At 40.0% G+C, this 24,890-nt stretch overlaps 1 protein-coding gene across 3 annotated transcripts in view; it reads right to left on the bottom strand.

Annotated features, from left to right (window-relative positions):
* Positions 1-22,115, bottom strand: part of ACER3 (alkaline ceramidase 3) — a 157,789-nt gene extending 135,674 nt beyond the window's left edge. Inside the window, exons 1-2 of one of the 3 annotated variants that reach the window (XM_070803950.1) lie at positions 21,885-22,115; positions 21,077-21,184 (exon numbers count right to left, since the gene is read on the bottom strand). In XM_070803950.1, the coding sequence (XP_070660051.1) occupies positions 21,077-21,184; positions 21,885-21,987 (211 nt within the window). In that variant the 5' untranslated portion in view covers positions 21,988-22,115. The remainder of the gene's footprint in view (positions 1-21,076; positions 21,185-21,884) is intronic. The other 2 variants (XM_070803951.1, XM_019974827.2) reach the window with 2 other exon arrangements.
* Between the last annotated feature and the right edge of the window lie 2,775 nt (positions 22,116-24,890).

Below are 24,890 nucleotides of genomic sequence, written 5' to 3'. Positions count from 1 at the left end.
CTATTGCTGAATACTAAGCAGCACGTGCACACAGTGAGGCTCCATTAGGCAGAGGAAAGAACAACTGGGGGGAAACTACTATAGAGCCGTAAAAGAACAGCTAACAAAGCAGACAGAAGAGAGATCACACAGAATGCATTCAATCCCTAAGGCGTGCAGTAGGGAGCCCAGAAATGTCCTGTTTTCAGTAATGAAGCAAAACTAGCAAAAGAGTAAAGACAACAGCTCTAAACCCACCCCAAAACATGTTTTAAAACAAGCCATGAAAGGATAAGCTGATCAGAAATTTAATCACTGGCCAAAAAGAAGCCAAACACCCTTTTAAAGAAGACAACAAAAACAGTCTAGTCATTCAACATCACATTACAATTCCAACATCAAAAAAAAATTGCTATTTAAGTTTAAAAAGCAGGACAATCAATCAGTCAAAAGAAACTACCTAGAAATGACAGTGATAACGGAAGTGGCAAAAATTTTTTTTTAAATATTTATTTGGCTGCATCAGGTCACATGGGAATTTCTGTCACGGCACACGTGCTTGAGTTACGGACTCCAGAGCAGACAGGGTCAGTAGCTTCAGTGCACAGGAGGAGCTGCCCCATGGCATATGGGATTTAGTTCCCCAACCAGGGATCATCCAACTCAATGCACATGAGTTTGAGCAAGCTCCGTGAGTTTGTGATGGACAGGGAAGCCTGGTGTGCTGCAGTCCATGGGGTTGCAAAGAGTCAGACATGACTGACCGACTGAACTGAATTGAACCAGGGATCAAACCCACGTCCCCTACAGTGCAAGGTGGATTCTTAACCACGGGGCCACCAGAGAAGTCCCCTGAAACTGGCAAAAATTTTATACCAGCTATTATAACCATGTTCAAGAACCTATAGAAAAACATCTAAATAAAGAGGAGAGAATGTAATAATACATTTGTTTTCAGTAATGATAAAGTAAGATCTTACTGTCTAATTCTTCTTCATAAAAATGGTAAAATCTGGAATAATACTAAGAGAGACTTTACATGAAAGCACTGGAGAGTATAAGAGAAGCAGACTCTAATGCAGAGTATATACTTGAAGAAGGGGAGCTGTACAAAGCAAGTTCCTATTTACCCAGCTTTCGGCCTTGGGCAAAGTACAACACACAAAGAGCAGTAGAATATAACACTCCAGGCTTTCTAGCCTGGGAAACCAAGAAACTGAAGTCAGAAGAAACATGACCACTGAAGAGAATGGAGAAATCCTTAAAGGGAACAACACTAAGAAGGTTATCTCCAAATTCTGTCTGCTTATATTTGTCCCATTAGAGAACCCCACATGTATGTGACAGATTGAAAGAAGTTCAGCTAAAGGCAAAAGAGACAATGGCCAAAAAATAAGAGCTTACAGTTAAACTCAAGTCAGTCAAGATAACTGTCAATTAAAACCAAAGAAACACTCACCAGGAAAAAAAACAACAAAAAAACCCAGAATCTCCACAATTTAACATTCTTACTATCCAAAATAAAATCTAAAATTATTTAACATAGGAAGAACCAGGAAAATGAAACACATTCTTAAGAGAAAAGAGAATCAACTGGGGATGAATCCCCAGATCACCCAGGCAGACAAGGGCTTTAAAGCAGATCTAATAATAATCTTCAATAAATTAAACCAATGACAAGACAAAATATGCTAACAATAATGAAAAGAGGGAATTCATGGAGAAAAATAGAAATGATTTTAAAAAGCACTAAATGGAAGTTCTAAAACTGAAAAAATGCAATATCTGAAATAAATTATTCGCTGAAAAAATGACAGGAAAAAAAGTGAACCTGAAGACAGATTAATCAAAATTATCCAATCTGCACATGCATAGAGAGAGAAAAAAATATCTTTTGTAAAATGATCTGACCTTAAAAGTCCTGTTAGATGACATCAAACAGTCCAACATACTTGAACTAGAAACAAATGATAGGAGACAGAGACTGAGGCAGAAGAGAATATGTAAAGACTGACCAATCTTTTCTAAAATATGGTAAAGATAGAAGTTTATAAACATAAGATGCTAGACTTGCTGAAGGGAAATGATACCAGAAGGAAATACAGATCCTCAGACGGGAAAGAAAAACATTAGAAACGGTAAACCCCCAGCTAAGTACAAAAGTTGATATTATGCCTTTTTCTTTCAATTTACTTGTAACTTTCTTACTTTTACCATATAGTTGTTGTGACGTTCATAACACACGTGAAAGTGAAAGTTACTCACTCGTGTCCAACTCTTTGCGACCCTATGGACTATACAGTCCATGGAATTCTCCAGGCCAGAATAATGGAGTGGGCAGCCTTTCCCCTCTCCAGTGGATCTTCCCAACCCAGGGGTCAAACCCAGGTCTCCCACATTGAAGGCGGATTCTTTACCAGCTGAGCCACAAGGGAAGCCCATAACATATTAGATTAAAAAAAAAAAAAAAAACTGCAGCATAAAAACAAGGAAAGTAGGATATGGACCTATATAACTGACTTATTCTACACATTTCTAAATTTTTCATGAAGTGGGCAGTGAAAAGTTAAGGATATACACTGTATCCCTCAAGAAACCACTAAATAAATACTACAGATGAAATGCCAATAGGAAATGGAAAGTTAAAATAAAATTCTCAAAAAGTTAAAAAAAAAAATCAAAATATGAAAGAACAGAGAAAACTAACAAAAAAATAATAAAACGGGAGACCCATAACCAACCATCAGAGATAAACCTGCTGGTCTGTTGTCCTGTTGATAATTTTTTGTTACTTGTTCAGAGTTTTGTTTTTAAAAGAGAAATACTTGTGATGTTTCTCTGTTAGAAGAGCTTTGGGATTCTCCTTCTCCCTTCATACTTAAAAGTAAAACTGTGATTTCTAATGGATTTCTTACTTAAAAAGTTTTGAGGGTTGCTGTTTATTTAATTTCAACAATTAGTGTTTAGATCAACCAAAACGAGAGCAGCAACTGAAGAATAATGGCTCAAGGTGGGACTGAGATAACAGCAAGCAGAGAAAGGTAAAAATGACCTTCACCGGTCTCCCTCTGAGGAGTCTGCCTGTTTCTACACTATTCAGAACTATGTACTTCAAACTGTTTATACTGAGAGAATCTTCAGGTTATTAGAAGGCGTGCAAGACAACTGTATAACAGAACTGTAAGGATTTCTTTCCTCTTGCAATTACTTTGAGGTTCTACTGATTATTAAGATGCATAGTATGTGTGCTGAGTTAATTTTTACCTAGAATTTAAGGGTTCTGGTTTTGAGAGTCTGATCAGCTTAAAATCTTAACCTGATCTGAGGAAAGTTTTTTTTCCTTTGCAAGAATTACACTATCCTGGTGAGGGGAGGGGTTCTTAGACTGTAAGCAAATTAGCAAACATTCTATAAGGAAACTGGTATATCATCTTCAAAATTATCACGGTCATAATGGTCAAAAAAAACTTTAGGAACTATTCCAGACAGAATGAAACTAAATAGATGTGTGATCTAAATGTAACATGTGATTCTGGACTAGATACTCTTGCTAGTAAGGGCATTTTTGGGAAAACTAAAAAAAAAGTTAAATGGGATTATAGGATTAGATGGCAGTAATACATCAATGTTCATTGTGATTTTAGTAGCTGTATTGTGGTTATTGTAGGACAACATCCTCCTTTGAAGGAAATATTCAATAAAGTATGAGGGGTAACAGAATTATGTTAGTGACATACCTTCAAATGGCTCAAAAAAAAAGTTATTTGCACTGTACTTGAAACTATTCTTTACATTGGAGATGCTTTCAAGGTTTTTTTTTTCCCTAACCAGATATAACTGTAGATTAACATATTTATATAATTACTTTCCATACAAAGAATCAGGAAAATGTGAAAATGTGACCCAACACCAGGGGAAAAACATCAGACCCAGAAATGATGAACAGCAGAACTAGTAGATGAGGATTTAAAACACCTATTACAAATGTGTTCAAGGATTAAAAAAAAAAATGAATATGACAAAGAGAAATACATAAACTATTTTTAAAATTAAATGAAACTTTTATAGCTGAAAAATGCAGTATCTGAAATTTTAAAATTCATTGTATGTGCTTAACAGAAGGACCAGTGAACCTGAAACTAAGGAAATAGAACCTATACAAATTGAAGCACAAAGTGAAACAGGCAAGAAAAAAGAATCAAAGGACAAGTAAGATAATAACTATATAACACGTGTACAGGACTTGCCTGTTGGTCCAGTACCGCACTCCCAACCCAGGGGGCCTGGGTACAATCCCATGTGCCACAACCAGAGATCCTGCGTGCCGCAACTAAGACCCAGTGCAGCCAAATAAATAATTTAAAATCGTTAAATAAATAAATCTGTAAAAGACTATTAAAAAACACATGTATAATTGAAGTACTAAAAAAAGGAGAAAACAGAAAACAAAGTAGGAAAATATTAAAGCCATACTGACTTAAAATACTCCAAATTTTATTTTTTTAAAAATCAATCCACAGGCCTAAGAAGATGAAGAAACTTCAAGCAAGATTACCACACACAAACCACCATTAACATCACCACATTATCACTAAGGAACATAACAATAAACTACTGAGATCAAAGACAAAAGAGAAAACTCTAAAAGCAGATAAAGAAAAATGGCAAAGGGAATAAAGATAGCAATAAATGACGACTCCCTAAACAAACAAATAAAATCCAAACTAGAAGACAATCTAACAAGTTGTTAGCTGCTGAAAGAAAATAACTATTCAACAAGAATTCTACACCCAGCAAAAATGTTTCAAATAGGAAGGTGAAAAAAGACATTTTCAGACAAATGTAAACTCACAAAATTTATTACCAACAGAAGTGTACTATAAGACAAGTTAAAGTATATAATTCAAGGTTATCACATTCTACATTCAGTTCAGTTCAGTTGCTCAGCCGTGTCCAACTCTTTGCAACCCGGTAAACTGCAGCACGCCAGACCTCCCTGTCCATCACCAACTCATGGAGTTTACTCAAGCTCATGTCCATTGAGTCGGTAATGCCATCCAACCATCTCATCCTCTGTTGTCCCCTTCTCCTCCCGCCTTCAATCTTTCCCAGCATCAGGGTCTTTTACAATAAGTCCGTTCTTTGCATGAGGTGGCCAAAGTATCACAGTTTCAGCTTCAGCATCAGTCCTTCCAATGAGTATTCAGGACTGATCTCCTTTAGGATGGACTGGTTGGATCTCCTTGCAGTCCAAAGGACTCTCAAGAGTCTTCTCCAACACCACAGTTCAAAGGCATCAATTCTTTTTTTTTTTTTTTTTTTTGAGCATTTATAAAGAAAGTTTATTTTCCTCACAAGAAGCACACAGACTATATACAGTACACACCAACAGAAGTAAAAAAAAAAAAAAAAGTGCATTATGCATCTTCTACTGCAAAATCACAGTACAAAAGATTCTTCGGTACTCAGCTTTCTTTATAGTCTAACTCTCACAGCCATACATGACTACTGGAAAAACCACAGCCTTGACTAGACAGATCTTTGTTGGCAAAGTAATGTCTCTGCTTTTTATTTTTGTCTCTGCTTTTTAATAAGCTGTCTAGGTTGGTCATAGCTTTTCTCCCACGGAGTAAGTGTCTTTTAATTTCACAGCTGCAGTCACCATCTACAGTGATTTTGTAGCCCAAAAAAATAAAGTCTGTCACTGTTTCCACTGTTTCCCCATCTATTTGCCCTGAAGTGATGGGACCAGATGCCATGATCTTAGTTTTCTGAATGCTGAGTTTTAAGCCAACTCATACATTACAATGAAGAAGGCAATGGCAACCCCCTCCAGTACTCTTGCCTGGAGAATCCCAGGGACCAGGGAGCCTGGTGGGCTGCCATCTATGGGGTCGCACAGAGTAGGACACGACTGAAGCAACTTAGCAGCAGCAGCAGCATACATTACAACATTATACATTAAGTGGTATAATATTATTTGAGGGTAAACTATAATAAAGATATATACTGTAAACTCCACAGCAAACTGCAATGGAATTAAAGAGAGAAGTAGTGGAGAAGCTAGCAAACAGGATGAAATAAAACAACTAAACACACACACACCCCTAAGTTAATTTAAAAGAAGTCAGGAAAAGTGTGAGGGAAAACAAGCCCCAAAAAAGAGATGAAAAAATACAAAATAAATAGCAAGATGTTAACTTAATCACAGTGATGATTACATTAAATGTCAATTAACTATATGAACTAATTAAGAAACAGAAATCATCAGAGAGTTTCCTGGTGGCCTAATGGTTAAAGTTCAACCCCCCTGATTGGTGGAAGAAACTGAGATTTTGCAAGCTGCACAGCACGTCCCCCTCCGCTGACCTGGCAAACAAACAAACAAAAACATCAGACTATCAGACTAGACCAAAAAAAAAAAAAAGGAGAGAGGGAGAGAGCCAACTATAAGTGACTATAAGCAAAGCACTTTCGGGGACTTCCCTGGTGGCCCAGTGGTTAAGAATCCACATGCCAATACAAGAAACATGTGTTGGATCCCTGGTCCAGGAAGTTTCCACCTGCTATGAGGCAACTAAGCCCGTGGGCCACAACTACTGAGCACCTAGAGCCCATGTTCCACAACAAAAGAAGCCAGTGTAATTAGAAGCCCATGCACTGCAACTAGAAAGTAGCTCCCTCTTACAACTAGAGAAAGTCTAAGCACAGCAACAAAGACCCAGCATAGCCACATGAATTAATTAAAGTAAATAAAGAGGATAAAATTAAAAGTATAGAAGAGTACCATACCAACACAAGTTATAAGAAAGATAAATGGCTACATTAATATTAGACAAATAGACTTCAGAATATTAGGATATTGCCAGAGAAAAAGGAGTACATTTCATAATGATAAAAGGTGAGTACCTCAAGATTACATCCTGAAGTGTATAAACCTAAAAATGTAAAATCAAAGCATATAAGAATAGAAAGGAGATATAGGAAAATATACTACTATAGTTGTAGTATAGTATTTGTGATTCCAATACTCCTCTCAATAATTAATAGAGGTACACAGATATATCAGTAAATATACAGGAAATCAGTCCTGAATATTCACTGGAAGGACTGATGCTGAAGCTGAAACTCCAATACTCTGGCCAATGCGAAAAACTGACTCACTGGAAAAGACCCTGATGCTCGGAAAGATTGAGGGCAGGAGAAGGGGATGACAGAGGATGAGCTGGTTGGATAGCATCACCGACTCAATGGACATGAGTTTGAGTAAGCTCCAGGAGTTGGTGATGGACAAGGAGGCCTGGTGTGCTGCAGTTCAAGGGGTCGCAAAGAGTCGGACACAACTGAGCGACTGAACTGAACTGAACTCATACAGAAGACTTAAACAACACTATCAACCAATTTGACCTGACATTTATAGAATTACTACATGCACAAAGAGCAGAATATAAATTATTTTCAAAATCATGTGAAACATTCACCAAGTATACAATATGAAGAGCCATGCTGCTGCTGCTGCTGAGTCACTTCAGTCATGTCCGACTCTGTGTGACCCCATAGATGGCAGCCCAACAGGCTCCACCATCCGTGGGATTCTCCAGGCAAGAACACTGCAGTGGGTTATGAAGAGCCATAAAACAAGCCAAAAAGTTTAGAATAATTTAATAATATTTTCTGAACATAATGAAATTAAACCAGAGATCAGTAACAAAAAAAAAACAACTTGCAAATTTCAAATATTCGGGAATTAGACAAAATAATCAATAGTTTATTTCTACATCCCCTGTGATTTATTCTTTAACCTATGAGTCACTTAAAAGGAATCATAGGAAGAATAGAAATAAAGCATATAAAAATGTGTTGTATAGTTACAGTATATTAAAAAAATTTGTAACTATAAATGATTCTGTTTTGAAAAATAAGGTCTACAATTACTATTCTAAGCTTATACCTCATGAAACTACAAAAAAAAAATACACTGAATAAGAAATAAGGTAAAAAGAGAATAGAATAAAAAAATGGAGAAAATTAACATATTAGTAGCAAGAGGTTGTACATCTGCCATGATAAACAACATTTAATAAACCACTAGGATAATTAATCAACAAGAAAGAGAATATACAGATTACCAATATGAAGAATGAAAGAGCAGAGATCACCTTATATTCTACAGACATTAAAAGAGCAATAAGAGAATATCAGAAAATTCAACAATTTACATAAAATTAATTTCTTGAAAAATACAATCTATAAAAACTGACAAAAGAAGCATAACAAAAAACAAAATTATAGACCATTATCTCTCACAAAGACACAAAATCCTTGCCAAAAACACAGCTGACCATTGAACAACACAGGGTTAGGGGCACCAACCCTCCAAGCAGTCAAAAATCTGAGCAGAACTTTACAGTCACACTCCACCCATGGGCTCTGTGCCCATGGATTCCATATTGGCAGATTCAACCAACCACAGGCCATGCAGAACTGTAGCACATATTCACTGGGAAAAAAATCCCCATAAAAGTAGACCCACACAGTTCTAATCCATGTTGTTTAAGGGGCAACTGTACTGGCAAATCAAACCCAGACATAGATGTAGATGATAATATATCATATCCAAATGGGCCAGAGATGCAAAGTTTGTCCATCAGTGAAATAAAAAAAAATAAATTTCATTCATCATGTTAACATAAAGGACAAAATCACTTCAATAGATATAGAATACTATTTGACAAAATTCAAAACCCACTCATGATAAAACTCAAGCAAGTCAGGAAAAGAAAAGAATTTCCTCAACAAGAGGTCTAAAAAAAAACCTAGAGTTTATCTAATAATAACAACAGAAAAAACCCCATCATATCTAATAATGAATCATTTAAGGCTTTCCTCCTTAAACAAGGAAAGACAAAGCTTTATGCTCATGTCACTTCTATTCAACTATGTACTAGAAGGACCTAGCCCATGTAATAAGGCAAGAAAAAAATGCAAAAAGATTGAAAAGAAGGAAGTGAAATTTCTATTCACAGATTACATGATTGTTTACTTAGTGACAAAAAATTAATAACCAAGTTTAGCAAGGTAGAAGATAGAAGGATGATAAACAAAAATCAATTTTAAATCTTTATGCTAGCAACAATGAGAAACATGAAATCTTAAAAATACAATTGATAAGAACATCAAAAAATATAAAACACTTAGAAATAAATTTAACAAGATGTTTAAGACCTCCACAATGAAAACTATTGAGAGAAATTAAAGGAGACCTACATACATGGAGAAATAAAAGATGGTGGATTATAAGACTCACATTTTTAAGATGTCTGTTTTCCTCAAACTGATTTACAGATATAACACAATCCCAGTAGGCTTTTAAAATAAAAACTGATGCATTATCTATTTTATTTAACAGATTACTTCAAAACTTAGCAGCTTAAACCATCAAACAATTATCACATCACATAATTTGCTTCAAAAATATGGAAGCAGTTCAGATTCAGGATCTTTCCTGGGGACACAGTCAAAATGCTGGCCAGCTCCAAAGTCTTCTGAAGGCCTAAATGGACATGGAAGATCAACTTTCAAGATGGCTAATTCTCCTGGCTATTGGCTGGAGGCCTCAGCTCCTCACTACATAGACTTTTCACGACATGAGGGCTTGCTTCCCCCAGAATGAGTGATCCAAGAAACAGGACAAGAGGGAAGTAGTCATGCCTTTTATAACCTAGTGTGCAAAGTTTCATCACATTACTTCTAATTTATTTTATTAGAAACAAGGCACTAAATTTGGCCCACACTCAGGAGAAGGTGTAATAATTAAATTTTACCTCTTAAACAGAGAAGTAGCCAAGGATTTGTGTACATACAGTGAAATTCTAAACAACAGTTAAGAGAAAAATCAACTATCTAACTTATCAATGTAAGTAATTCTCAGGAACATGGATGATACTAAGGACCACAATTTGAGTGAAAAAAAAAAAAAAAGTTGCAGAAGAACATATATATATATATATATATACACAAAATTTCACTCACATAAAAAGTAAAACAAGCAAACTTAAACTGTGTGTTTTAGGAATGCATGAGTGGTAAAAGGCTAGGAAATGAAACACTGAATTAAGATAGTGGTTACTTCTGAAGAAAAAGAACACAAGCTGAAGGAAGGGCAAAAAGGGGCCAAATGTTTACCTAATTATGGCTGCTCTTAACCAAAGAACAGTCATCCTTTATCAAGGTCATAATTCTCTTCAACTGGCAAGCTTTAAATTGGGCATTCCTACAGTAGCAAGATGGGGAAACAGTGTCAGACTTTATTTTTTTGGGCTCCAAAATCACTGGAGATGGTGATTGCAGCCATGAAATTAAAAGACGCTTACTCCTTGGAAGGAAAGTTATGACCAACCTAGATAGCATATTCAAAAGCAGAGACATTACTTTGTCAACAAAGGTCCGTCTAGTCAAGGCTATGGTTTTTCCAGTGGTCATGTATGGATGTGAGAGTTGGACTATGAAGAAAGCTGAGCACTGAAGAATTGATGCTTTTGAACAGTGGTGTTGGAGAAGACTCTTGAGAGTCCCTTGGATTGCAAGGAGATCCAACCAGTCCATTCTAAAGGAGATCAGTCCTGGGTGTTCATTGGAAGGACTGATGCTGAGTCTGAAACTCCAATACTTTGGCCACCTCATGTGAAGAGTTGACTCATTGGAAAAAACCCTGATGCTGGGAGGGATTGGGGGCAGGAGGAGAAGGGGAAGACAGAGGATGAGATGGCTGGATGGCATCACCAACTCGATGGACATGAGTTTGGGTGAACTCCGGGAGTTGGTGATCGACAGGGAGGCCTGGCATGCTGCGATTCATGGGGTCACAAAGGGTCGGACACGATTGAGTGACTGAACTGAACTGAACTGTACAATAAGATATTCTGAGAGACCACAGTCACATAACTTTTATTACAGTATTTTGCATAACTGTTCTATTATTAGCTGTTATTCATCTCTTATTGAGCTTAATTTATAAATTAATTTTATCTTAAGTGTATATAAGAAAAAACATAGTACATACAGTTGACCCTTGAACAAAAACTGGCTAGAATGGTGCAAATCCACTCTGTGTGGATTTTTTTCAATAAATACATACTACAACACTACACAATCCACAGTTGGCTGAAACCACAGATGCAGAACCAGGGATATAGAGGGCTAACTGTAAATCAGTATGTGGATTTTCAACTATATAGAGGATTGGGGTTGTTCAAGGGTCTACCATATACGGCTGTTTCAGGCATCCCTTAAGGGTCTTGGAACATAAGGAAGGTCTACTATAGAAGGCTGTTTCAGGCATCCCTTAAAGGTCTTGGAACATAAGTAAGGACTACTATATTACAACTAATTACTAAATACAGTTGTTGTCCAGTGGCTAAGTTGTATCCGACTTTTTGAGACCCCGTGGACTGCAGCACACCAGGTTCCTCTGTCCTCCACTATTGCCCTGAGTTTGCTCAAATTCATGTTCAGTGAGTTGGTGATGCTATCTATCTATCTCATCCTCTGCCATCCCCTTCTCCTTTTGCCTTCAATCTTTCCCAACATTAGAATCTTTCCCAATAAGTTGGCTTTTTGCATCACATAGCCACCATATTAGAGCTTCAGCTTCAGCAACAATCCTTCCAATGAATACACGGGTTGATTTCCTTTAGGAATGACTGGTTTGATCTCCTTGCTGTCCAAGGGACTCTCAAGAGTCTTCTCCAGTACTACACTTCAAAAGTATCAATTCTTTGGCATTCAGCCTTCTTTATGGTCCAATTTTCACATCCATACAAGACTACTAGAAATACCTTAGCTTTGACTATACAGACCTGTGTCGGCAAAGTGATATCTTTACTTTTTAATACTCTGTCTAGGTTTGTCATAGCTTTCCTTCCAAGGAGCAAGCATCTCTTAATTTCATGGCTGCAATCACTGTCCACAGTGATTTTAGAGCCCAAGAAAATAAATTCTGTCACTGTTTCCATTTTCTCCCCTTCTATTTGCCATGAAGTGATAGGACCAGATGCCATGATTTCAGTTTTTTGAATGTTGAGTTTCAAGCCAGCTTTTTCACTCTCCTCTTTCACTCTCATCAAGAGGCTCTTTAGTTCCTCTTCACTTTCTGCCATTAGAGTGGTGGTATCTGCATATCTGAGGTTGTTGCCATTTCTTCAGCAGTCTTGATTCCAGCTTGTGATTCATACAACCTGACATTTCACATGATATGCTCCACATATGAGTTTCCCTTGTAGCTCAGTTGGTAAAAATCTGCCTGCAATGCAGGAGACCTGGGTTCGATCCCTGGGTTGTGAAGATCCCCTGAAGAAGGAAATTGCAACCCACTCCAGTATTCTTGTCTGCTGCCGCTGCTGCTGCTGCTAAGTTGCTTCAGTCATGTCCAACTCTGTACGACCCCATAGACGGCAGCCCACCAGGCTCCGCCGTCCCTGGGATTCTCCAGGCAAGAACACTGGAGTGGGTTGCCATTTCCTTCTCCAATGCATGAAAGTGAAAAGTGAAAGTGAAAGTGAAGTCACCCAGTTGTGTCCGACCCTCAGTGACCCCATGGACTGCAGCCTACCAGGCTCCTCCATCCATGGGATTTTCCAGGCAAAAGTACTGGAGTGGGGTGCCATTGCCTTCTCCGGTATTCTTGCCTAGAGAATCCCATAGACAGAGGAGCCTGGCAGGCTACAGTCAACAGGGTCACAAGAGTCAGATATGATTTAGCAACTAAACCACCACCACTCCACATAAGTTAAATAAGCAGGGTGACAATATACAGCCTTGTCATACTCCTTTCCCAATTTGGAACAGTCAGTTGTTCCATGTGTGGTTCTAACTGCTGCTTTTTGACCTGCATATAGGCTTCTCAAGAGTCAAGTAAGGTGATCTGGTACTTTCATCTCTTAAGAATTTTCCACAGTTTGTTGTGATCCACACAGTCAAAGGTTTTCACCTGGTCAATGAAGCAGATGTTTTCCTGGAATTCCCTTGCTTTCTCTATGATACAACAAATGTTGGCAATTTGATCTCTGGTACCTCTGCCTCTTCAAAACCCAGCTTGTACATCTGGAATTTCTTTGATCACATAACTGCTGAACCCTAGCCTGAAGGATTTTGAGCATAATCTTAATAGTCTGTGAAATGAGAACAACTGTATGGTAGTTTGAACATTCTTTGGCATCATCTTTCTTTGGAATTGGAATGAAAACTGACCTTTCCCAGTCCAGTGGCCACTGCTGAGTTTTCCAAACTTGCTGGCATATTGAGTGCAGCACTTTAATAGCATCATCTTTTAGGATTTGAAATAGCTCAGTTGGAATTCCATCACCTCCACTAGCTTTGTTCGTAGTAATGCTTCCTAAGGCCTACTTGACTTCACACTCCAGGATATTTGTCTCTAGGTGAGCGACCACACCATCATGGTTATCTGGGTCATTAAGACCTTTTTTGTATTGTTCTTCTGTGTGTTCTTGCCACCTCGTCTTAATCTCTACTGTTTCTGTTAGGTCCTTACCATTTCTGTCTTTATCATGCCCATCCATGCATGAAGCATTTCCTTGGTATCTTTAATTTTCTTGAAGAGATTTCTAGTCTTTCCCATTCTGTTGTTTTCCTCTATTTCTTTGAAGGCTTTCTAAATATAGACCAAAGTCTAAAAGATAGTTTGGCTTGAGCTTGGCTTAGATATCAGGAACAAATGAAAACTGTTTCCAAAATGAAAATGTAATACATTCAATTTTAAATTCAATTTGGCTCATGACCTAGGACCATCATTTTCAAACTTTTCTTCACATGCAGTGTTTTTGGCCTGTTATTCCTGGAAGCAAGGTTGGGGAAGAGGGTGGTGAGCAACACCTAACTTGATTTTCAAGTTAGAATCCTAGATTCCAGTACCAGCCCTATGATCCTGAACAAGTCATTTATCCTTTTGAACTTGATTTCTTACCTACAAACAGGGATGATACTTATATCCCATAGGAAAAAAAGAATAATGCTTTGTGAACTATAAAGTCTGGCTTCTCCCAAGTATAATCTCCAGACTTGATAGCTTATAAGACTTGATAGTAATGACTTGATAGCTTATAAGAAATGCAGAATCTAAGGCTACATTCCCGTAGAAGGCAATGGCACCCCACTCCAGTACTCCTGCCTGGAAAATCCCATGGATGGAGGAGCCTGGAAGGCTGCAGTCCATGGGGTCGCTGAGGGTCGGACACGACTGAGCGACTTCACTTTCACTTTTCACTTTCATGCATTGGAGAAAGAAATGGCAACCCACTCCAGTGTTCTTGCCTGGAGAATCCCAGGGACGGGGAGCCTGGTGGGTTGCAGTCTATGGGGTCACACAGAGTCGGAAATGACAACTTAGCAGCAGCAGCAAGGCTACATTCCAGACTTACTGTACTGGAATATGCATTTTAACAAGACCTCTAGGTAATTCACATGCACATGAAAATCTGAGCAGCACTACTGTAAAGCACTCTATAGTTGTTAGGTATTTTCACAACAAAAAAATAATTCATTAGGCACACTTTTTGTTCTGAGGAAGTCCTATGACCTGGTAACTCATTAACAGTATGACATCAACAAGATATGACATCATCCTCCTCAGCTCTACCATTTCTACCATACTGAGAAACAACTGAATGTGGATTCTGGTCTAGGTTTCATAACTAATTTGCAATATAATCTTGGGCAAATCATGTTAACTCTCAAGGTTCTTCTCTTTATATGTAAAATGAGGTTAGACCACTAGTTATGAACCTGAGGTCCCTGGACTCACTGAAGTCTGAAAAAGTAGTAATGGAAGGAGGCAAGATAAGTTAAGAGGATAGCTTTAGAATTAGATGGCCCTTGGGTCACTTAAGCTCTGCCACTTAATAGTCTGTGATCTAGGGCAAGTTACTTAACCTTCCTAAACTTTAAAAGAGTTTTAAGGATTATAATAATCATTCTTATAAGATAATATACACACAGGGCTTTGCACATTGTGTCGTATAATGTTAGCTTTTCTATTGGCTAATAAGTGTCCTATAATGTTAGCTATTTCTATTGGCTATTTTCAATATCTCAAAAGTCAAATTTATCTGAAATAAGGCTGCAAAGAAAATATTATGCTGCTTTTCTTTGGACTAGAATTAAAGCAATACATTAAGGTAATATATTACCTTATATATCTTATATGAATCAATACAGTGTAGTAACATATCCTCTGATTGACAGTCACATGTGCTTTTGATTATTTTAAATAGGGATAAAGTACATTAATAATTATAATTTATGTAGAATATTAAGTTACAATTTATATAAGAAAAATAATAAATTGCCCAAAAAAGAAAATAATAAAATATAAAATGATTTTTTTCTAATGAAAAGGTTAAAATAGCTGCAATATCACCATATGAACCAGAGATTCCACTTTTGGGTCAAAGAGATATTTGTACACCCATGTCACAGCCTCACTATTCACTAGAGCCAAGAGGAGGAAGCAACCCATGTGTCCATCAGTGGATGAATGGATAAGCAAAATGCAGTGTACACATATAATGAAATATTATTCAGCCTTTGGAAAGAAGGAAATTCTAATACATGGTACAAAATGCTACATAAGGGCATTATGCTAAATGAAATAAGCCAGTTGCAAATAAAAAACCCACTGCTGATCCCACTTATATAAATTCATAAAGACAGAAAGCAGAAGACTGGTTGCCAGGGTCTAGGGGTAGGGAGGAAGGAGGGAAATGGAGTTGTTAAATGGATTTGGGGTTTCAGTTCTGCAAGATGAAAAGAGTCACAGAGATTGGTTGGGCAACGATGTCAACGTACTTAACACTACAGAACTGTACAGTGAAAAATGGTTACAATGGTAAATTTTATGTTACGTGTGTTTTTCCACAATGATTAATAAATAAGTATACAAACAGCTAGCTGTTCTTCCAGCACTAACACTGTAAAGCCCTTATGCATTAAGTTTTTAATAAGTACCCCCCTTCCTTGCGTTCCAATGTATACATATATTCATCACAGCAACTGAAACAATTTACTGGCCATCTCTGACTTGTATACATTAAATCCAAACCCTCTGGTACCATGAATTTGGCCCTCCATTTAGCCTTCATTCTTCAGTGGTGTTTCTGAGCCATGAGTCAGAGGCAGTGCTGTTTGCTTGTCAATAACTCTCAGGAAAAAGACTGTTTCCTTAAGGTGACAGGGACACCACCTCCACCAAGCCCACAGAACCCCAGGGCCAAAAGAAGCCTGAAGTATGCTCAATTCCTAGAGGCCACTATTCAGAGAAGACAGTAGGAAAGGGCCTGAAAAAAGGAAGGAAAAGTGTGCAATAAGACACAAGTAGCACATGTGTATGGCAGAGGTAGCTGGTTAAAGCCTCTCTAGTCTCCTGCTGCATTGGCAACAAAGGATAGTTGTTTCATCCAATCTAAGAGAATCCCATCATAGCGGTGAAAGACTGATTGCCCTGCTTCCCTTCTGCTCAACTCCTGTGAACAGGATGGGGAGAGGGGCAGCAAATCTGTAAGAAGAGCCAAGCCTATCTAGCTTGAATAATCCTAGCCCAAGGCAAAGTCTCTTGGTGTTTAGTCACTGCACATCTGCTCTTCAGTTCACGTACAGAGGGCAAAGTATGTAGCTAAGTTGCCTCCTAGTCTCCCGGTGAGGAATATACGTGGCATTTTACAAAAATGGATAATTGAAAGGTGGAACAGGCCAACAATGATGAAAATGCAGAAAAGAAACAAAAAAAAGTAGTAGTGTTAGAGGTGGGGGAGGGATGACTGGAAGTTTGAGATTAGCAGGTGCAAACTATTATATGGGCTTCCCTGGTGATTCAGACAGTAAAGTGTCTGCCTGCAATGTGGGAGACCCAGGTTCGAGCCCTGGGTGGGAAAGATCCCCAGGAAGGAAATGGCAACCCACTCCAGTACTATTGCCTGGAAAATTCCATGAACAGAGGAGCCTTGTAGGCTACAGTCCATGAGGTCGAAAAGAGTCGGACACGACTGAGCGACTTCACTTCACTTCAACTATTACACAGAGAATGGACAAACAAGGTCCCACTGTATAGCTCAGAGAACTACATTCCATATCCTGTGATACACCATGAAGGAAAAGAATATGAAAAAGAATGTACATATGTATAACTGAATCACTTTGCTGCACATTTGCTGAAATTAACACAACACTGTTAATCAACTATACTTCAATAAAATTTTTTTAAAAAGTAACCGTGTTAGAAAAAAAAATTCAAACATAAATGGAGTTACAAAAGAAACTGGTTGTGAGAAAAGAATGAAGAAAAGGACCAGAAGTGACACCAGCAAAAACTGTGCATTAAAGGAACTCTCAGAAATATTCCACAAAGTGCTAAGAATGAAATGTTGAAAAGTGATCCAAACTTAGAAAGGATCAAGACAATCCACCAAGGCACAGAAGCAAAAAAAAAAAGTACTCATTCCATATCATAGGTTACATGACAAGAAGGCAAGTACTACTCAGACTACTCTAGATCAGTTCTTTGACATAGAAATAAAACATTTTAATTCTCAATGATTTTAATGTCAAAATCACTGCAGATGGTGATTGCAGCCATGAAATTAAAAGACACTTACTCCTTGGAAGGAAAGTTATAACCAATCTAGATAGCATATTCAAAAGCAGAGACATTATTTTGCCAACAAAGGTCCGTCTAGTCAAGGCTATGGTTTTTCCAGTGGTCATGTATGGATGTGAGAGTTGGACTGTGAAGAAAGCTGAGCACCGAAGAATTGATGCTTTTGAACAGTGGTGTTGGAGAAGACTCTTGAGAGTCCCTTGGACTGCAAGGAGATCCAACCAGTCCATTCTAAAAGAGATCAGTCCTGGGTGTTCTTTGGAAGGAATGATGCTAAAGCTGAAACTCCAATACTTTGGCCACCTCATGCGAAGAGTTGACTCATTAGAAAAGAATCTGATGCTGGGAGGGATTGGGGGCAGGAGGAGAAGGGGATGACAGAGGATAAGATGGCTGGATGGCATCACTGACTCTATGGACGTGAGTTTGAGCAAACTCTGGGAGATAGTAAAGGACAGGGAAGCCTTGTGTGCTGCAGTCCATGAGGCCATGGGATCACAGTCGGACACAACGTAGTGACTGAAAAAAAAGTATGTTTTAATATTTTTTTATTTTTTCATATATTTATGACTAACAATGAGGATTTACAATGTTTGACAAAAACCTGTAAAAGTCACAGAACACTCATAACTTTTCTCATTGAGTATTAAGACTGATTAGCTAGGTTTTAACTTGCATAGTCATTTGCATTGTCCCACCCTACTAAACAAAGTGAGGACTGTCTGTACTTGTAAGTTCTGGCACATCAAGGTATTTAGTATTTCACAACTAAAGAGAAACCATCAAAGGGACTTCCTTAGTGGTCCAGTGGCTAAGATTCTGCACTCCCAATGCAGGGGGCCTGGATCTGCTCCCAGGTCAGGAAACTAGATCCCACATGCTTCAACTAAGAGTTCACATGCAGCAACTAAGACCCAGCCCCGCCGAATTATCAACTTAAAAAAAAAGAAACTATTAAAAAAAAGAAAGAAACTACCTTTTCCTTTGTTAAAATCTGCTTAAATAAAAAAGGAATATGAACTCAAATTGGATGATGTTAAGAAGATTGTGTTTAAGGGTTTTTAGTGACTGAGAACTGCTGCCATCTTTACATGCAATTCCCCAAACCTGTTTTTAAATTACCCAAAACACACACACCCAATGCTGAGAGATAGGCTTCCTGAAGAGTTATTTAATTTGTCATCTGTGATAGTATACTACTTCATGCTTGTCCTCATCCCTTGCATGCTGGGGCAAAACAATGAATACATGATAGAAATAATATGGTATAGTAACTTTAGAGTCAGACCTCAACTTGAATATTATCTCTACCCGACTTTTCTGCAACCTTAAATTACTTATTAGGGTTTCAATTTCTTAATCTGTGAAATAAGGATAATAATGCCTTCTTTTTGGAATTATAGTAAATGTCAAAAAAGATAAGATATATGAAGTGCTTAGCAAATTGTGATACATAGTAAGCATTTATATATAGCTATTATCACCATTATCATTATCCTTAATATTTCTATCATTATTGTAAATATTTTAATCATGATAAAGTTGCTTTGCTTTAAGCACATTATTGTGCATGCATGCTAAGTTGCTTCAGTCATGTCCAACTCTTTCCTAACCCATGGACTGTAGCCCACCAGGCTCCTCTGTCCATAGGATTCTCCAGACAAGAATACTGAAGTGGGTTGCTATTTCCTATTCCACGGGATCTTCCTAATCCCAGGGATCAAAACTCATGTCTCCTGCATTGGCACGCAGATTCTTTACCAATGCGCCACCTGGAGAGCCCAAACACATTATTAATCAGCCTATTTTTCAAAGATAAAGTCTCATATTCAGATATGAATAGATACCCACTACTTACTGGTTAAGAAGGCTGCCCTTAAATTCTTTCAGCTCATTTTCTTCCATGGTACATGTGCAAAAGGCAGCCAACACTCACTCATCCTCTTCTTGCATTCCCTGATACCTAGTCTGCTCAGAGTTTCCTCTTCTGAGGACATTAAGAACCAAAGCCATTTCCCATTTCTCAGAGCTATCTGTCAGAACAATAGTATCTTGCTCTCTCATATCTCACATGACTTAACTGTCAGTTTTCTCTTTTGATTCTAATCCTTGACTCTAAACTAACAGTCATTATTACCTATATTGACCCATAAAGCTGCAAAGGACCTCAAGTCCAACTGAAGCCAATCCCTTTTCTCCACCAAACAGTTGTTTAGTTGCTAAGTCATGCCTGACTCTTCTGTGGCCCCACGGACTGTAGCCCACCAGGCTCCTCTGTCCATGGAATTTTCCAGGCAAGAATAGTGGAGTGTGCTGCCATTTTCTCCTCCCCAGATCTTCCTGACCCAGAGACCAAACCCAAGTCTCCTGCATTGGCAGGCGGATTCTTTACCACTGAGCCATCAGTGAAGCCCACCAAACAATTAATTCCCTCTAAACTATTCTATGTGAATTAGCCTAGCAAGGTCTGTTTTAACACTTTTAGTGACAGAAAGCCCTCTACCTCTCGAATCAATCCATTCAATGATTATAACTTTTTAATTTTCCTTATGTTGAACCAAAATCTCTCCCCTTACAAGTAGTTTCCAACTATAGGCTCTAATTTCACATTCTAGAAAAATACAGGAAGTTTATCTATTCTATACTACAGCCCCATAACATTTGAAGATTCCTGAGTTTCACTTTTCCACATTACACATTTCTAGTTCAGAAAGCACAATTTTAAGCCCCTTCTCTCATGGACCTCCTCTGGACCGTGTATGGGCTTGTCAAAGTGATCTAACAAATATGTAAAGCACTTCCTTTTCCAACATTTGAGCTGCCAAATAATTACACTACAAATGATCCCTTTGTCCATATCCATCCATTACTATGTAAAAACTATTAATTTAACTAGTAGTTCAGGAAAAGTAACTCTCAGCCTAAATCACAGTTTAAAGAAAATGGTACTAAAAGTCTTGAAAACAATCTTTTTTTTTTTTTTAATGCTAGTCAATTACTGGGGAACCCAATAAAGGAGGATCAGCAGGCAAGAAAGTCTTGTCTCTCCCACAAAACCAAACACATGCCTGGGGGGAAAAGATCCAACAATGGGAAGTTTAGCTAAAAAAGGGTTTTGCTTCCAGTCCTGAGAAAGTTGAGCCAATTAAAAGAAGGCAGTAATAGTGAGCCAAAAAATATTCTATGTACTTTGCCAGAAGCAGGTACCTGAAGGATCAAATATTGTGCTCTTAAAACTTTACCAAAGTAAACTACAAAAAAGAAGTGGCAGATTTTTCCTGAGCTCTCCTCGCCTGGCAAGAACGTCCATCTGGGGAAATACACACGCAAAGCCCCAAGGAACCAGTCAAGGGCAGCAACTGGAAGAGGATTCTTCCCCAAGTCCTCAGTGGGTGCAATCAGTGCAAGTACTGTCCTCAGAAGAACCTTTACCTTTGTCAGGTAGTCGGAGAGGAGGCAGGGTGGAGTAGGGACTGGAACCCTTGTGCCCATAGAGGCCTGGCACGAGCCGGAAGGTCCTGACTAGACGCTGCCGTCTACCTTCGGACACAAGGAGATAGACGAATGATCGTACTCCGACAGGAGGTGATCTCTGGTACCCGAAGATATCCCGGGTGGGAGTGGGCTGGGGGGTACGGACAGGGGTCGGGATCTGACACCGGGAAAACCGTTCCCTGTAAAGTGACCGAAGAGGTCTCACAGAACAGAGAAAGAGGAAGGGAAAGACCGTATTTTCACGTATTTGGGGGAAGATTGAGCCAGGACCTGTTCCCTTCTCCTGCGCCCTTATGACGAAGGTGGTGACAGCAACAGTGGGAGCAGGTGTCCCGGGCCCTCATTCAAACGAGCAGAGTCCCCCACTGTCCCGAGCCCTTCTTGGGCTGCCCCCACTCGCCCCTCAGGCAGCGGAGTCCCCATTCCCAACCCTGCCCCTCGGGCTTTCCCCTTAGGTCCAGCAAGGGCTCTCCACTTCTCTTCCGCCCCCCTATCTCAAGGCCCCTCAACCCGTCCAGACTGGCCCTCCTCACTCGCCACTCCGGATTGCTCTAGCTGCTGCCTTCCTCCGCAACATTCCCGTTCCAGTCCCCTGGCCCGATCTCCCCTACGCCACCTCCCCCGGCCAGGCCCGGTGCCTCCCGCGGCGGCCAGGTCCGCCCTCTGCCTTCCTCACGCGGCGTCTCCCCCTCAGACCGGCGCCCTCCCTCCCTCGCTCTCGCCTCAGGCCGGCACCCGCACTCACAGAACTCTGCGATGTACCAGGTCACCGCGTAGTTCTCCTCGCACCAGTCCAGCGTGGAGGTCGTTGGACCCCAGTAGCCCTCGCGGTCCCCGGCGGGAGCCATCGCGCGCACCGCCGCCGCCCAAGCGCTCCACTGGCCGCAATCGGCTCCGCGGGCTCCCAGGCCGGCTCTGGCCCTGCTGGCGCGCTAGTCTAGGGTCCCGCCCGCCCTCCGTCCCTGAGGGGCGGGGCCCGGCGCCGTCAGCGACCCGCCGGGCCAGAGACCCCGCCCACCGCGGCCGGCGCAGAGCCCAGGCCGAGGCCCGGGGACCGCCCTGCCCCCTCTTTTCTCGGGAAGGGGTGTGACCTGGGCCGCCGGCCCCGCCTAGACACGCCCTTGGCTGTGGGTTAGGCGTTCCTGACATCCCTGAGGCACTTTTCTATCTGAACCTCTGAGCTTCTGTAGGAGGGGCGGTTGATTTTATTGAGGCGGGGGTGGGATGAAGGCTTCAATCAAGCCCTGGCTTGATAAAACCTGTGCAGGGATGCGCCTCAGTGTCTTTACTGGGTCACAGGCCTCCAGAGGAGCCCAGAAACCGCCTACTCCAGCCCCGCCGGGGACTCCCAGGAAACAAACAATAATTTTCTGATAAAGGTGTAAGTGTCAGTCAGTTCAGTCGCTCAGTCGTGTCCGACTCTTTGTGACCCCATGGACTGCAGCCCGCCAGATTCCTCTGTCCATGGGATTTCCCAGGCAAGAATACTGGAGTGGGTTGCCATTTCCTCCTCCAGGGTATCTTCCCCACCCAGGAATCGAACCCATGTCTCTTGCGTCTCAGGCAGATTCTTTACCATCTGAGCCACTGCGGAACAACAAATCCTGGTCCCAGAAAAAAGAAGGGGGAGGGGGCACTTAGAGAGCCTAAAACAACAGTGCAGCCAGAACGCTAAAGCCGGCTTCCCTTTGGGCTTCCAAGCCGAGAAGTTTCCACCGTCTAGCAATCTATAATTGTGCCCTGTTCTTCAGGCAACCCACAGCCTCCCCTACTACCAGCTTCAAGACCTTAATACTTCACAGAGCTGCTGGAGGGATCTTTTTAAAACACAAATGCACGCCCCCTGCCCCTCGAGTTCAGCTGCATCAAACTCTTCCCTAGCTCACAATGTACAGGATCCATTCCCATCTTCCTGCCTTTGCACCTGCCTTTCAGCTGGGACTGCTGGCCTTCCTCTCTTCTCCATTGACTAATTTCCACTGGTCCTTTAGAATCTGGCTTCCTGAAACCCTCCTGACTCTTACCCTCAATAGCTCCTTTGACCTTTGTTCATATCCTCCAGTGAAAGATACATCCTGATCTGAAAGTCTGATTTCCATCTTTACCTCCTAACATCCAGGATTCTGCCTGACCATGCACTTTGCAACACAGAGTATAGTTAAGGATGACACAACTGCAGTTTAATATTTTCTAAAGAAATAAGTCAGGTAAGATGTAATAAAAGGTAAAAGAGAAAACAAGGAGAGTTGAGGCAACCCACAGCCTCTCTACAAAATGTCTATAGCAGATAATAGATGCAGAACATTTACTGGCAGTGTGCAAACCTAGGAATAGAGGATGAGTGTTTAATAGAAATAGTAGGATATCAAAATTTTTCTTTTGAACAGCAGACATTGAGCTGCTATGTACTCAGCCTTTGGCTGAATGCTAGGAACACATGGGAACTTCCCTGCTAGCTCAGTGTTAAAGAATCTGCCTGCCAATGCAGGAGTCGAAGGTTTGATCCCTGGGTCAGGAAGATTCCCCCGGGGAGGAAATGGCAACTCACTCCAGTATTCTTACCTGGGAAATACCACGGATAGAGGAGCCTCATAGACTACAGTCCATGGAGTTGTAAAGAGTCATACAGGACTTAACAACAGCAGGAACACATGGAGGTAAATAGAAGACATCCAAGATGGCAGTCTCTAAAGAGAGAAATAATTCTGAGGAGCGGGAGAACTTTTATTTCTGGTCATTTTTTATCTTGACCTTTAAAATCTCTGTCTCAGGTATGTCCTTAATATATATAATAATCATAAGTTTATATAATTTATAAATTATATATATACTTGTATATTCAAAATGAATATGCAGAAATACATACTACAAGTGATTTGCTGATGAGATTTCAATAAAAACTGTAGAGACCACAACTGTAGACTGTGATAATACTTGTTGCTAGAAGTAAAGCAAAAATTAGGGTGTTGTGGGAGCCATTATGTGGAAAGAATCTCTAACTCAGCCAAGTGACCCAAAGCAGAAGATGAGGTCTTGGCTACATCAATACCTAGCACATTAACAGTTGGGGGCAGAGGGGACCTACAATGATCAGGACAAAATTTAGGAGAGAAAAATCAATTAAAAGAATTATTTGTTATTGTTGCTATTTAGTCAATAAACCCTGTCCAACTCTTTTGCAACCCAATGGACTGTAGCCTACCAGGCTCCTCTGTCCATGGGATTTCCCAGGCAAGAATACTAGAGTAGTTTGCCATTTCCTTCTCCAGGGGATCTTCTAGACCCAGGGATTGAACCCATGTTTCCTGCATTGCAGAATTCTCTACCCCTGAGCCACCAGGGAAGCCCAAAAGAAATATTAACTGATCAATAAAGAGAAAAGGTAAACTGCAGTAGTATCACTGAGAAAAAACAAAGTGGATTTCATAGATCCTTCAGCAATATCTGTCTTCCTTTCTCTCTTTTCTAAAAAACTTTACCCCCAACCCAGTATTAATGCAATACGTGAAAATATAAGGAAGCAGAGCAACCAAAACTATCTCGAAAAAGAAGAAGGAACATTTACACTTCCCGATTTCAACACTTACTACAAACCTACACCAATCAAAACAGTGTAGTACTGGCATATGGATAAACCAGTAGATCAATGGAACAGAATCAAGACTCCAGAAATAAACTAGATATTTATGGTCAGTTGATTTTCAACAAGTATGCTAAGGGAAGGAATAGTCTTTTCAACTGGTGGTGTAAC

The sequence above is a fragment of the Bos indicus genome, chromosome 15 (genome assembly GCF_029378745.1).
Source record: "Bos indicus isolate NIAB-ARS_2022 breed Sahiwal x Tharparkar chromosome 15, NIAB-ARS_B.indTharparkar_mat_pri_1.0, whole genome shotgun sequence".
NCBI lineage: Eukaryota > Metazoa > Chordata > Mammalia > Artiodactyla > Bovidae > Bos > Bos indicus.
The sequence above is the reverse complement of the archived record's forward strand: the minus strand, read 5'-3'. Positions and strand labels throughout refer to the sequence as shown.